Source organism: Saimiri boliviensis, chromosome 2 (assembly GCF_048565385.1).
Source record: "Saimiri boliviensis isolate mSaiBol1 chromosome 2, mSaiBol1.pri, whole genome shotgun sequence".
Taxonomy (NCBI): Eukaryota; Metazoa; Chordata; class Mammalia; order Primates; family Cebidae; genus Saimiri; species Saimiri boliviensis.
Window position 1 is genome coordinate 219,156,321 of NC_133450.1, and position 14,801 is coordinate 219,171,121.

At 52.9% G+C, this 14,801-nt stretch overlaps 1 protein-coding gene across 4 annotated transcripts in view; it reads left to right on the forward strand.

The window, feature by feature from the left end:
• Nucleotides 1-14,801, forward strand: part of MVB12B (multivesicular body subunit 12B) — a 179,257-nt gene that overhangs the window by 153,752 nt on the left and 10,704 nt on the right. For all 4 annotated transcript variants that reach the window (XM_074395353.1, XM_039475073.2, XM_039475072.2 and 1 more), the window contains 2 exons: nt 4,647-4,702; nt 7,275-7,334. In XM_074395353.1, the coding sequence (XP_074251454.1) occupies nt 4,647-4,702; nt 7,275-7,334 (116 nt within the window). The remainder of the gene's footprint in view (nt 1-4,646; nt 4,703-7,274; nt 7,335-14,801) is intronic.

Here is a 14,801-nt window from a genome sequence, read left to right on the forward strand (position 1 = left end):
GTGGGGAGGGCCTGCAGACGAACCCAAAGTGCCTCTGAGGGACTTCAGGGCCCACTGGGAGACAGGGTGAGCACCTGTCTCTCAGTGGCTAAGGGAGGGCCTTGTCCTAATCATATGTGGGTGTGTGTATGCATATATACATGTATACACATATAATGGAAATATATAATTTATATCTTACATATCATATATACAAAATATAAATCTACAATCTGTGTAAAGGCATATTTTTATATAATATATGTGACATATATATTTGTGTGTTAGGCTGTTCTTATGTTGTTATAAAGGAATCCCTGAGACTGGGTCATTGATAAAGAACAGAGATTTAATTGGCTCTTGGCCCACGGTTGTGCAGGCTGTGCAGGAAGCATGGCACTGGTGTCTGCTTCTCAGGAGGCCCCAGGAAGCTTCCAATCATGGTGGAAGGGGAAGGGGGAGCAGGCGGATCACATGGCCAGAGCAGGAGTGAGAGTGAGGGCAGGGGGAGGAGCCACACACTTAACCAGATCTCGTGAGAATCACTCACTACCATGAGAATAGCACCAAGCCCTGAGGGATTCGCTCCCATGACCCAGACGACACCCACCAAGTCCCATCTCCAACACTGGGGATTACATTTCAACAAGAGACTTGTCAGGGACATATATCTAAACTATGTCTATATATATACAAAAATGCTATTATTGTTGATATGTTTTACAAGTGTATTGTCCATTTTCATACTGCTATGAAGAAATATCCAAGACTGCATAATTTATAAAGAAAAAGAGGTATAATGGACTCACATGGCTGGGAAGACTTCACAATCATGGTAGAAGGCAAAGGAGGAGCAAAGGCATGTCTTACATGGCAGCAGGCAAGAGAGCATGTGCAGGGGAACTGCCCTTTAGAAAGCCATCAGATCTCATGAGACTTACTATCATGAGAATAGCATGGAAAAAAACCCACCCCCATGATTCAGTTACCTCCCACTGGGTCCCTCCCACAACTTGTGGGGATTATAGGAGCTACAATTCAAGATGATATTTGGGTGGGGACACAGCCAAATCCCATCAACAAGTTACTTTTTTCTCCTCAATTTGTACTTAAAGCCCTCAACTCAGAGCAGCCAGACTGGGCAAACCCCTTCTTCCTCATCTCCTCTGCTGACTAGCCAGGCAGGAGCACAGCGCAACAGGAGGCCCAGCTACTGCGGTCAGAAAGCCAGGCTTACCAGACCACCTGTGTTTCTAGATCCTTCTCTTTCAAAGACACGACCCATCAGTTTGAAGGAGAGAGAAACACATTCCTTGTGGGAGCAGAGAGAAACTGCTTAATGGGTGAGGGGTTTGGCTTTGGAGCGATGGAAATGTTTTGGAACTAGATGGAGGTGGTGATCGCACACCATTGTGAATGTTCTAAACGCCTCTGAATTGTTCACTTTAAAATGGTTAATTTTATATGAATTTTTAAAAACATTTCCCTCCCTGCGTAGATCTTCCCAGTTCCTAGAAGTGATTCCCAGGCTTCTTCCATCCATGGCTTTCATCTCCAGCAGCAGCAGGTGGGAGTAGCAGTGAGCAGGGTCCTGGTGTCCTGAGAGAGGGTAGGCTCGTGCCCCAGGCTGGAGCCCCCTACCCAGTTCCACAGCAGCCCTTCCTGTCCAGCACAGCCCATGAGCCCCCGCCAGGCCCTGCCCCTGGTCTGAGAACCTGAAATGCAGAGGTGACTCGGACGTGGAAAGGAGACACAGGCCTGGCCAGATCCCAGGGAGGGCCTCAGGGAAGGGGTGCTGCAGGAGAGGCACTCAGAAGACTGGGAAGGACAGCCAGGGCACAAGCATAGAGGGAGGGAGGGGATGGGCAGGGCAGAAAGAGGGTCAGGTGCAAGGGGGCAGGACCTTCAATGCCAGTCGAGACCCCGTCTTGGAAATCCTGACCTTCTCTCTCCTTTGGAGGCACAGGCAGTACTGACAGCCTCTGACCAGGGAGGCCTCCCATGGGCAGAGCCCCCCTTCCCCTCTGCTGCCGCCAGTACTTCCCAGCTCCCTCAGTTCCTAGTGTCATCAGGTCTGTGCACATCACCTTCCCATCTTTTAAACGCACAGGTTCCCTAGACATACGGTGACATGTAGATAGAAACAGCTGTCACCAGTGAGAGGCAGTTCTTCACCCCCAAATACTAATAAGGTCTTTAAAACATCAGAGGCAGAAAGCCTGGGGAGTGACTGGCACGTGCGTTCTGCAGGGGAATAAGGAAGTAGTGGTCTCCAGCTTGCTGGTGTGTGCAGAGGCTGAGCTCGCTGAGAAACTCCCCCAGCGTTCAGACCTGTGCTTGTGAGCACTCACGATTTCCAGGGCCTGTGCGCAGTGCCTGGGTGTGCAGGGAAGACTCTGCTGTGGACCCTGCTGTCTGTCTAGCATGCAAGAGAAGCTGTGGAAGAGGTGGGTGTGTGCAGAGAGCGGGAATGGAGGACCGTGACGGGTGGAAACAGTGGGCTTCAGGACTTAGTGGGGAGGTCAAGTAGCCAGTACTATGTAGAGCTTTGGGGTCACTGCTGCCTACCTGTGTGACCCCAGCAAGCACTGACTTCTCAGAGCCTCTGCTTCCCAGTCTCTAAAATGATCAGAAGTGTTAGGAGTTCCTGGCCCATCTCAGCAGCAGCGGGAAGGACACGGAAGTCGGGTAGCATGTGGGGGCAGCGTCGGGCAGATGGTGACGGGAGCTGGCACACTTCTTCCTGGATATCCGGTGGGACTGGGCTCTGCCGTCTCTGAAGGCTCTGTGGCTCTCCAAGACTCCTTGATTCACGGCTGCACGTTTTCATCTGTGAAGCGGCACACCTGCATAGGTGCTCAGAGGTCACGCACAGGTCCGAGCGCGTGATAAGCTGAATGAAATTGTTTGGGGCTTTTCCCTGGCCCCACTTTCTGGGGAAGTGTCGCCCTGTTAGGGCCCTTTGTCCAGTCTGTTCCCGCAGCTCACAGCAGGTTGCCGGCACCACCTGAGATGGAGAAGGCCTCTGACCAGGAGTCTCTGAGTCCAGCAGCCCCACTGGACAGCGGCCCTTCCAAGCAAGGAGGGCTCGGGGAGGGCAGCGGCTGTAGCCAGCTGGGCGTTTGTTCTTCTGCATGCTGACCTAAGAACGCTTGTTTCTTTCCTTCCCTAAAGTAAGGTGTGAACATCGCTTTGTTACGTTTTCTTTCTGTGTGGACGCAGCACGGGCCGCTCGTCTTCTCCTGCTGACTGGGGAGGATCTGCCCAGGTTCCTGTTCCTTCTCTCGTGTCCTTTCCTCCTGCTTTGCTGCTTTCCACTTCTACTACGCTTCTTTGTTAGGACTGAAAAAAAAAAAAATGACCACTTAGGTTCCAGAGAAGTCATTCCAGGAGACAATGGGGGAAGCAAAGATTGTCGCTCCCGGAAGCCCACTCAGCAAGGCTTCTACTCTGCTCACTCTGTTCTCCCTGAAACCATAAAGTCAGGGTACGGCCACCCCTGACTACAGGGCTCCCCGTCCCTGCACCACAACCAGGTCCCGCACTGCTGCGACCGACCGTATTGGGCCCTTGTGGGTTCCCAGCTCCGCCCAGCCCTGAGGAAGCAGCCAGCCCTGGAGAGGCCCGTCACCGTCCCAGCAGCTGCGTGGCCGCCACATTGGCACTGAGAGTGCCTGCATCACGCCTCGTCCAGTGTGACCTGATCCTTGGCGTGGCAGGATTTCCAGTCCTGGTGTGGCACCAGAGTCCTCCTCTCTGAGGTTATAATTCGTAGAGGAGCACTCACTCACGGAGGCACACCCTGGGTCGTTTTTGTGTGCTTTTGACAGCGATGCCCTGGGACAGGGTGGAGGGAGGGCGGCCACAGGAGAGGAACCGTGCCTCAGAGCCACGGCCCTGGACCCCTAGTTTTTCCGTTCATTGCGTCCTGTTCCATGCTCTTTCTCTCACATTCTGTTAAAATTGAGTGCACTGGTGAGCCTGGAGTAAGCCCTCGACGCCCTGGATCTGAGTGACTGAGAGCGACAGTGACTGTCGCCCCCACCTGCCAAGCACCCACTCTGTGCAACGCCGGCCCGGTGCCCCACACACTCCACTTCCGATGCACAGGCACCCTGGCGTGTAGGCGGTGCCGTCTTTTTCAGTGTAACTTGAGTTGCTCATCTGCAGTCACCAGCTGGGATTCAAACCCAGCCAGTCTGACTCCTGAACTCCTCTTTCCTCCCACTCAGACTTTCCCACCTTAGGGAATGTCTAATGCACGTGCTCACTGCTTCGTCTCTGCACAGCCTGTCCCTGCCAGCTCTGTGTCACCTTCTTTCGGCTGCCAGCCCCTGGTGACTTCCCGGTTACAGATCAGAGAGCAGACTCCAGGGTGGAGAGTCGGGGTTCTAGACCAGCTCCCTCTCAGCTCCTAGAGCTCTTGTCTGCACAACTGCCTGGTGCTCAGGGTATGATGAGGCACCTGCTTCTCTCAGTAGGTTGTGTGTCCCGGCAGCAGGGGTGGGACCTGCCCTCTCCCGTAGCTCCCGCACACCTGTGCTGGGTGTCACCTGGCTCTGTCCTGTGACACATTCATATTCGCTGTGTCGACGTCTTCAGTTGCTGGACACCTAAATGCCATCTTCAGTACCTTTAATGCCATCTTTTTTTTTCTTTTTTCACAGCAATGGATGGTGTGCCTTTCATGATTTCAGAGAAGTTTTCTTGTGTTCCAGAAAGTGTAAGTTTTATGCATGATTGCCCTTCTCCCCTTTGCCACCCTCAGCTTGAGGTCCCTGCATCCTGATTTATATGGCATTCAGGGCTGTTCTGGCGGCACTCACACTCCCTCCCCGGAATCTTGTCTGCCTGCATGTCCTCTCTCCTGCTGGAAGCTGAACCCCGCAGCCCCGTGACGGTGACTCCCGAGGTTGGGGGTGGGCCATGTGCCTCTCTGGCCCTATCCACCAGCACCCCATGTAGTAGATGTTTGAGAAATGAAGAAAGCAACAGCTGAGGGATGGGAGAGGAGCAGCAGGCTGTCAGACAAGCTCAGGAGGCTGTGGAGCCGAGCCTTTTCCCTGCCGCATGTGATTAACTCGACCTGAGCTTCCCCGGTTGTGAATGTTCTTTGTCTCCCAAGTCCAGCTTAGTATATTTTGTTCTTTCTTATTTGAGGATGACAACTTCCTGTCGAAAGGAGGCTTCCTCATTTTCCCATTGTCATTGCTGCATCCCGCCCTCTGACACGGGGCGCCCTGCACATGTGGTGCCTCTAGCCATGGCCTCCTGCCCACACCAGCCAGCGTGGACCCCACCATCCACATCCACACTCTCACGCAGGCCAGGCCCATGCCATCTTTTTGTCAGAGGGACCGAGTGAGCTGGCTGGGACCGAAGGCTGACTTCAGACCGTGAGGGGCGCCCATCCTGCGTGGCAGTGGGGTCTCTGTGCCAGGCCACAGGCTCCGCCTGGCACTGCTACGGTCAGCCCTCCGATGGCGCCAGCCCCCAAGGTGTCAGTAGCCTCCTCCCAGCCATGCAGGCTTGGCCCACGCTGGCTCAGAAAACCCGTTTCTGATTTTGATCCTTTCTGCAGAAGTTGGCCTTGAGTAGCTAATAAACATGAAGGCCCCAGCTTGGGCACAGCTAAAGAATCCTTCAGTGTTTTTCTTGGATCCAGCTTAAAAACCACCCGGCTTGCGATTTGACCTGCTCTGTAGTTTCCATTTTCGTGAAATAGAATAGGCCTTCTCTGAACCCTTCTGGTAAGCAGCTTAATCTTGAAAAATGCTTGTGACGTGCGGAGCTCCAGTAACTTCAGCCGACTCCACGGGGCCGCGTTGCCATGGCAACGCTGGCGCCTCTCCCGCCGTTCCCTGGGAGAGGCTGCTCTGTCCTGTGCACCAGCTCCAGTTGGGAGAGTTTAGCGGGGTGGTTAGAGCCTAATGACACAGCAGCTGCACCTCTGCTGGGTCCCAGGCATTGCGGGCAGGCGGCCGCACTCTCGAGCCCCTCGGGCTGGCAGCACAGACAGCACCACACTGTTCCGTGGCTACTGGCAGAGCAGCCGCGAGCGGAGTGTGTGACTCGGTGGCCCCGTCCCAAGACCGCCCTCGTGAATGCACTGCTGCCGCCTGGCCAGGACTCCAAGGCCACAGACAACCAGGCCCAATGCCCTGCGCTCCCCACTCTTCTCAGTGCAGCGCCCCGCAGCCGTGCAGCGCCCCGCAGCCCCACCAGGGATGCCTCCGCTTTCAGTGGGCGAGGAAATGAGGAAGGGATTTAATTTGCGGCTGCATCGCGCTGAGGCGCCGAGGCTAGTTTTGAGTCTGGGTCCTTGGACTCCAGAGCCAGCCTCACAGGAGATCCCTGCTGGCTTGGTTCCAGCTCCACCCCCACCCCTGGGCTACCGCCCTTCAGGACCCTGAGGGCGCCGGGGTTCTGTCAAAGGCCTTCAGGCTTAGCCTGGGTCCCCGGAGGCTGCGCCAGGGACCCCTCGGGGTACACAGAACACTCCTGTGCCCAGCAGGGACTCTCAGACCAGGAGCCACGTGGACTGGGTGCCCTCTGCCCTCAGAGCCTTTGAGTCCAGGCTTCTGTGGGCCTCCTGCTCACTCACCACGATGTGTATTTGATTTTTCATGCTGTCTGTTGAAAAGCCAGCATTTTTTTAAAGTCTCCAATCTTCATGAAAGTATAAAAACTCTCATTAAAATGCAGTGTTATCATTTTTACCACATTGATTTCTCAAACGGTCATTGATGGGCAGTTGTTTTCATTTACCTGGCATTTCTGAAGACCTGGAATCCTCCCCAGCTCCTGCCCTGGATTCCCCCTGAGGAACTCCTCCTCCCTGGAGTCCCTTAGACCTCCTGCCTTACCCAGACACAGTGGCTGGGCGGCCTCGGAGAAGAGCTTGGGCACCTGCAGTTTACAGCTGCAGCGAGAAAGAGCAAACCATGCCTGCATGTTCCGCTGGCAGGGGGCCAAGAGAGGAGAAGCGGGCCAGCCACAGTCAGTCCTCCAGGAGACCTGGGCCCCCTGAGTGCCACAGACCACAACTAGGCAGAGGTCCCGGAGCACAGGGGCCGGCCCCTCGAGGGCCACATTCCTGCTGCAGGCTTTCGTAACTCCTCCTGCTGCCCCCACACATGACTGAGAGTCCCCACTGACGGTCTTCCTGTGGAAGGTGGGTGGGGAAACGCTAGATCACAACGTGGTTGGAGATGTTGCCATTGCCATGCATGAAAGTACGTGTGGGAGGAGCATTTTCCAGCCATTGAAATGGGTGACTTCATCTGTATTTTCAGATGCAGCCCTTTGATCTCCTGGGAATCACCATCAAATCTCTAGCAGAAATTGAAAAAGAGGTAAGCAAGCCTTCGGGGCGGGGAGGTCTGGGCCGTTGCCCACACGCTGGGGTCTCTCGTGTTCCCCTAGAGATCTGCTCCAGGGGAGGGACAGGTGGAAGCGTCCCTTTCTCTTCTGAGGAAAACACTTTCATTTCACCGAAATGTGTATCTTAGATAAAGTAACTCAATTCTAATGTACTTCCCGCTGCCAGTCAAATATGACCCCCAGCTTGTCTTCTCTAAGTCCGAAGGGTGGACGTAACAGACAGCCGTCAGGTCTCCTTTCTGAAAAAGAGTCTCAGCTGTGGGACGGTGTAGGTTGGAGGACAGGCACCAGGTTGACTTTTCTTCCTCCATTTCCTTTATTATTTGCCACCAGGAGGGGTTTGGGGACATGACTGAGCCTCTCCACAATTTAGGGGCGTGTCAGAGTACCTTCCGCTGCGCTTCCTAAGCTGGAATGCATCTGGCAGCCTGGTTCCAAACAGTTCGCACCTTTTCCTTGTAAAAAAGAAAAGCAAGCCAGGACTGCTGGACGGATGACAACTCTGAGGAAAGGGGGTTGAGATGATGGAATCAAACTGGAGTCAGACCACCGGGGCCTCCTGTTGCCCTGAGACAGCACAGGGTGTGTGGCTTCCCTTCTACAGAGCGGGTTGTTTAGCAGTCACATGCCACCGCCAGCTCTCCTCCGAGAGGAGCATTCATCTCAAAGATGGAGATGGTAGAACCATTTCAATATTCTCCATTCCTTGGGGTTTTCTCTTGTGTACCCAGCTAGCAGAAGCAGGCTGCATTATTGAAAGATGGCTGAAGTCAAGCAAAATTGAATCAATGTAGTACAACAAATTTCTAAACCTGTCACAGCAAAAACAAGACAAAAAAGTCTCCCTTTGTCTTCGATTTTCGGTATATCATAAAAACCAACCTGATTGTCATATATAGATTTTTTTTCTTTTTTTTTTTTTTTGATAGCTTGGGGGAAAAAATGGCTGGCTCCGACATTACAAACATAGGTGTGCCTAGAATTTCAGGCCTGCCTTTCTCAAAGCAAGGGAGCGCACAGGGCCCTGTGTGGGGTGCATCCCAGGGAGTGTGAGGAAGGCCTCAGAAGGGCTGCTGCTGTCACAGGTGGTCACCAGGGCAGCGGCCACACTGATAGACCTCCGGACCAGCCCCCCTCCACCATGGACGGGGGCAGGTCACAGTTAGCCATGGGATCTCGGCAGAGCCTGTCTCACAGGTGCTCTGTGATGCCAGATGGATGCAGGTGTGATGTGCCAGCAGCACGGGCCCCAGCGTCCAGCCGTCTCCCCTCCCGTTCTGCTTGGGCTGCCTGTGGGCCTCACAGTGGCACTGTTTAAGCACCTGCTGTGTGCTCAGCTTGGGGCCTGAGGCTTTCCATACAGGATCACTGGTTCCCACCCCAGGCCTCATTCCTCCCTATGTCATGGGACGAAATTGAGACTCTGAGATGAGGAGTAACTGGCCTAAGACCAGATGGAGACCCAGTGTGCTGTGATCCAAATCCTCTCCACTGTGATGCAAAGGGGCAGCTCTGTGTCTGTCCAAGGGGGCTCTCTAGGCTGGTGGGGACAGTGGGGTCTGGGAGGCCAGTCAACCTGGTTCCCAACCCTGAGTAGGCCTTTGAGGTACTGGGGTGGGGTGAGATGGGTGAGGGTCCCAGTGTGGGGCCCAGGGTATATGGTGGGAACCCTGTAAACCTTCATTCCCTTTCCCACTCTAAGGACTGAAATCTGCGTTTCATTACAGTGTAGTGTCTCGGTGTTGGGCACCCCGAGTCACAGTGTGGCCACCCCCAGGAGATGCAGAGCCAGGGTGGAGCTGCACCCTGGAGTCAGTGCCTGGCTAGAATCTCAAATCTTCCACTGACTTTTCTGTGCCAACATTTTTTTTACACACAATCAGGATAGTAATAAAAGGGCTTAGTCCTGAGTCTGTGTGGGTTTAACTGAGAAGGTCCAGTGAATGATGGCCTGGACCAGTGCCTGCCTCAGTGGCTGCTGGCTGCCACCTGATCACAGCTGCCCCCATCACCATCATTACTATTCTCCTTGTCCACAGAGAAGGACATGAGTCAGCGCAGGCCCACCCATTCCGCCAGCCTGCTGCTCTGTTGCTGGGGCCGAAGCGCCATCCCTGTGGACCAAGGCCAGCTGTATTTTTTGGGTTTAGTGGTGGGTTAAAAAAAACAGGTCTGGCCCAGGTGTGATGGCTCACGCCTGTAAACCCAGCACTTTGGAAGGCTGAGGCAGGCAGATCACATGAGGTCAGGAGTTTGAGACCAGCCTGGCCAACATGATAAAACCCCATCTCTACTAAAAATACCCCCAAAAAAGTCGCCATGTGTGGTGGCACTAAGCCAGGTGTGGTGGTGCACACCTGTAGTCCCAGCTGCTCGAGAGGCTGAGGCAGGCAAATCCCTTGGGCCAGGGAGGTGGAGGTTGCAGTGAGCCAAGATCGGGGGACAGAGCAAGGCTCCATCTCAAAAACAAACAAAAAAACAGGTCTGTATTTGCTATTGAAGTAAATTAAAGTCAATGTAAAGAAACATAGGGAATGGGGAGAGATTAGAACGTTAAACAGGGTAGAAAACCATAACAAGTATCGCTGCAGTCAAGAGCACCACAGAGTTTTTCATTTAACCTGAGGATTTAAAAGTTCCTTGTACCAGCCATTCGCCTGCTCGTACTGTTGATGTCCGCACACTCGGGCCAACTTGCTCCTTCCGCGGTGCTGACTGAAGCTCTTCCCCAAAAATAAACCTGAAGTTGCTCGTTTTAGCCACTGATCTCAGCATTGCTCGTGGGAGTTGGAGGCCCAAGGAGAAGTGGTACCCGGAGCCAGAGCGACTGGCTGTCACTCCTGGGCTCTGCGTGGTTGGCCCTGGAGCGGGCTGGGTGTCCCCTGGGTTGGGTTGAGTTTGATTTTGTGCTTTCCATTTAGAACAGGTCTGGCTGCCCTTGGTGTGGAGCCTGGGGGTAGAGAAGTCTCTGCTCAGACATTCGCTTTGCTCACTGTAAACCTTTGTATTTTATACCATTAAACCAAAAAAAAAAAAAAAAGTAGAGTAAATACAGTGGGAGGCTGCTTTCAGGTTCAGGGGCACAGACTTGTGCCCATGCCTCCCGCTCATCCAGAACAGCTCCCCAGGCTCACCTGGATTCCTAAACGGGGTGGAGAGCCCAGCCCCCAGGGAGAGCTGCTCTGTGCTGGGCAGGTGCTTCCCTTCGTGATCCCTCTGCACCCATAGGAGGAAGTGGGGCCCATCCCTTTACCAGAGAAGTCTAGACTCCAAGAAGTTAAGCAACCGGCCAGACTCCCACAGCAGTGGCCCAGAGCTGAACAGGGGGCCGAGTGTGACCCTGGCTGAATGTGTGACAGTCTTCATCTAGTAAAGAGTGGTCCCATCTTGAAGGGAAGCAGAAGTGTGGGCCTGAGGCAGCACTGTCTTATCTGTCCAGAGCCTTCTGCCAGCATTAGCTGTCCTCGCTGGGCCCTGCCTGAGGGAGGATTCTGAATTGAAGCCCAAGCAAAATTGCCACCGTTTGTTGGAGGGACAGTCACCCTCCAACAAACCCCGTGACCCTGTGCACGGAGGTTAGGGACGTGGGCAGCCAAAGGGAGCCCCCCAGAGCCAGTCAAGCAGAGCTGCCCCACCCCCAGCAAGGGCACAGATGGCCTGAGCCTGCCAGGCCCAGGAGCACCCGGCATGGATTGACAGACAGGGTGTCACCCAGTTATGGGTGGGCAGTGTCCCTCAGCCCCCAGCATTCTGAGGAGACCCGGGGAGCATGCGCTGCTGGGTCCAACAGCCAGGCCACCCAGAAAACAGGAAGGGGAACGAGCCCACTCAGACGCTGGTGCCTGCAGGGACCCTCATGGGCTGCGCAGACAGTGGACGGGACACAGCCTCCCAGTGTGGATGCCTGGGGTAGGGGACAAATCTGCCATCTAGATTTGGCTCTGGGGCAAGTTCCCAGGCCCCCTCACCCCAAATTGGAGCACAGGCCTGCTCGTCCCAGCCCAGCGCCCGGCGCAGTGGTCAGGGCACCCAGCAGCTGCCCTGCTCTTCACCGGGGTCTCCACAGGAGTCGTGGTGCCTGATGCACTTGGGTGAAGTTTCACGAGAAACGCGCAAGCATGGTCTTACTTTAAAGTTAAAATATATGCCATTGAGGAAATTTTGAAGAAAAGGATCTTTGAAAGACAAAAGCTCTCGGATGTGCTCCATGATGGCGTGGGTGGGCGAAAGTGAAGGGAGCCGTGGTTCACAGGGGAATTCCAACCCGAACACCTGCCAGCTCCCCGTGACAGGGCGGCAGCCTCCTGCCTGGCCCGTGTCTTCCAGCAGCCCTGTGTTCCTGCCTCCTGTCACCTCGCACCCAGAGCAGGGGCTTCCCCGTCCTCCCAGGGCTCACGTATATCAGTACCAGGCATGAGGAAGTGAATTTAGGTGACTGGGGACTGGCCAGTGGCAGCCTTGTGGCCACAGTGGGCAGTTTTCTGGCCCTGGCCCCATCTGTCCCTGCCCTGCCTCCTCCCCTCCAGTCTGGCTCTGCAGGAGGGCAGTGGGTGACCCAGTGGGGCTGTTATCCCAGTGAAGCCCTTACAGTTTTCCCTGCTGCCCAGACAAAAGGCCGTCTGTGTCCCGGAGCCTGGAAAGTGTAATTTCGCAGCCAGCACCCATGATGAAGCATCTTCTCTGGGCGTGAGGAGATGGGCGTATAAATATTCTCTGTCTCTGCCGCTCTTTATTTCCCTGGTAAGCAGTTGCCCCATTTCTCCAGCTGATGGATTCCCCATCGCAGCCAGGGTGGGAGCTCCCTGGCTCTGCGGTCCAGGCAGAAGCTTCTAAAATCATCCTCGTGTCTTGGTTACCTGTGTATCCTCCCTCCCCACCTACTATCTTGCCCTGGCTTCCCTGGCAGACCTCACCGTCACAGCCAGGAGGCAGCAGCCTTGGGTATAGGTTTCATGCTGCGTGCATAACTACCCGCAAGCCTGTGAGAACAGGAGTGAACCATTCCTGCAGTGACAGGGCACCAGGCAGGAGAGAAGTCTGGAGCAACTTCCAGCCCCGTGCAGAGCTGTTTCTACCAGCTGCCAGCCTCAGCAGAAACCACCATGCTCCCCATTCCCTTCTGGGGGCGTTACCGTCAAAACCTCGGCAGAGGAAGCACTCGTCAGCCTGCCTGCCGCGCTCCTGGTGGAGCAACAGCCTCCATTTTCATTCGACTTTAAAGCCGAAAGATGAGGGAGGGTCTAATTAGTAAACGGACGCTCTAATATTAATCACCCCCTTAAAATTGACAAGGGAGGCAATTCATTTAACCACTTAATTGCTGCAGGTTTTTATGGGCTGCTGTTTGCTGACATTTAATGAAGAAGTTATAAATCTAAGGGAGCTTACGATTTTAATTTTATACCTAAATATTTTCCTTGTTCTCATGTTTGTAGTCAATCCTCAAGAGTGTAGTCACGTGGAATGTTCTTTAAATGAACATATTTGCTAACTGGCATGATTTCAGTTTTTAAAACATTGGTTCCAGCAATTAGGCATTTTTTTTTCAGTTCCCAAATGACTAGAGAAATTCGTCTTGATTATAATTGCTCTTAGCCACGCATATCTAATTTGTGTCTTTTTAAGTGTTAATTAGTAAACAGTTTGAGCTGACATCTTTATGTGTTTGTGCGTTGAAAAATGGGGCTTATTGCTTATTTAGCTTGGGGCCGATTCCACTAGCATTTACGTCACGACATTGAGGTGGAATTAATGAAAATGCATTTGGCAGCATGAGGTAAAAAGGATCTTTGAATTCAACTTTTAGATGTTCGTGTTGCCTGGGCCTTTGCCAGTCTCTTCAAATATACGAGGTTAGCGTAGATTTGGGACCTGTGTCCAGCAGGAATAAAGTGAGGCAGATTTTTGTATCAATAATGAAATGGCAGCGTCCCAATTTTATAAAAGCAAAATGTTCCTATTCCCGCACAATTGTTCATTCTTTCTACTTTTGGAAAGGTTTCCTGGTGCTTATTACATGTTGAAGAATTTTTGTGGCGTGAACGGGTGCAGCCTGAAAATGTGTGATCCCATTGCACCATCTAGTGGTAGGATCTTAAACTGCAGCAGGAAATAAGGTGCCTTTTCTTTACCTATGAGATTCAACATTTCACCACCCAGAATCCTTGTTATTTCTTTATTTTTCAGTCAGGAAACTGAAATGTTTGGGAAAATAAATCTGCCTGCCTCAGATATTAGAATTTAGGTAAATAAATAGGAGCCTACCTGTTCTGCTCTCTTTTTTGATGTATTGCTAAAAGTCACAACACTGCCACCCAGAGCTGTCCCACTGAGCTAATTCCAGTCCAAAAGAAAGAAACCTAATGAATTAGTGAAGAAGACGGCCTTGCAGAAATCATGAGAGAAGTCTTGGGCTTCTTTTCAAACACAGGATAGACCTTGGAACCACCGCTTCAGAGACCCTGCAAGCGCCTGACCACAGCGTAAGAGCCAGTTTTATGCCACAGACAGGATTAATTCTCTTCCCATAAATCGTGGATGTTCTTTTGCACAGTTTATCATTGTAAGCAGCTCCCCTGCCGATCAAAATTGATTTTTTAAATATTTAGTGTTTTCCTGAGTCCCAAGGTTGTCCATGTTTATAAAAATGCAGATATTAACAGGAGCATGTAAAAGGTAAACCTCCCCCTCCATCCACTCCTGGAGCACGTGCACACGTGCGCACCCACACACAGTGTTCAGCAGGCTCTGGCGGTGCTGCCAGCCACCACCAGCCTCTGTACTCTAGCTTTCTTACACATCTTCGCGTGCTGCCTTACAGATCTGCCTTATTCTTTTTAATGACTACATGCTGTTCCCTTTTATGATTATGCCATAATTTATCTAAGCAATCCACTATTGACTGACTTTTGAGGTGTTCCCAATTACTCACCATTACACCGCTGCAATGGATTTCCTTGTGCACTCTCCCTGGCTCCCCTGGGTCTTTCCCTGGAAGGGGATGGATGTTACCATTTGCCTTACAAACAGGGCGGGGCTGTCGGAAGTCCCACCAGTGGTGCCTGAGGGGACCTTTCCTCACATCTTTACCCCAGCTAAGACTCACTGGGACCTTAATGTGCCCCTCTGTTGAATTGATTAATCTTTGCTTATTTTGGCCAGGTGCAGTGGCTCATGCCTATAATCCTCAAACTTTGGGAGGCCAAGGTGGGAGGATCACTTGGGCCCAGGAGTTTGAAACCAGCCTGGACAACATAGCTTGACCCCATCACAATAAAAATAAAAGTTAGCCAGGTGCAGTGGCTCCTGCCTTTATTCCCAGCTACTCAGGAGGAGGCTGAGGTAGGAGGACCATTTGAGCCCAGGAAGTTGAGGCTGCAGTGAGCTACGATTGTGCCACTGCACTCCAGCCTGGGTGACAGAGAGAGACCCTGTCTCTT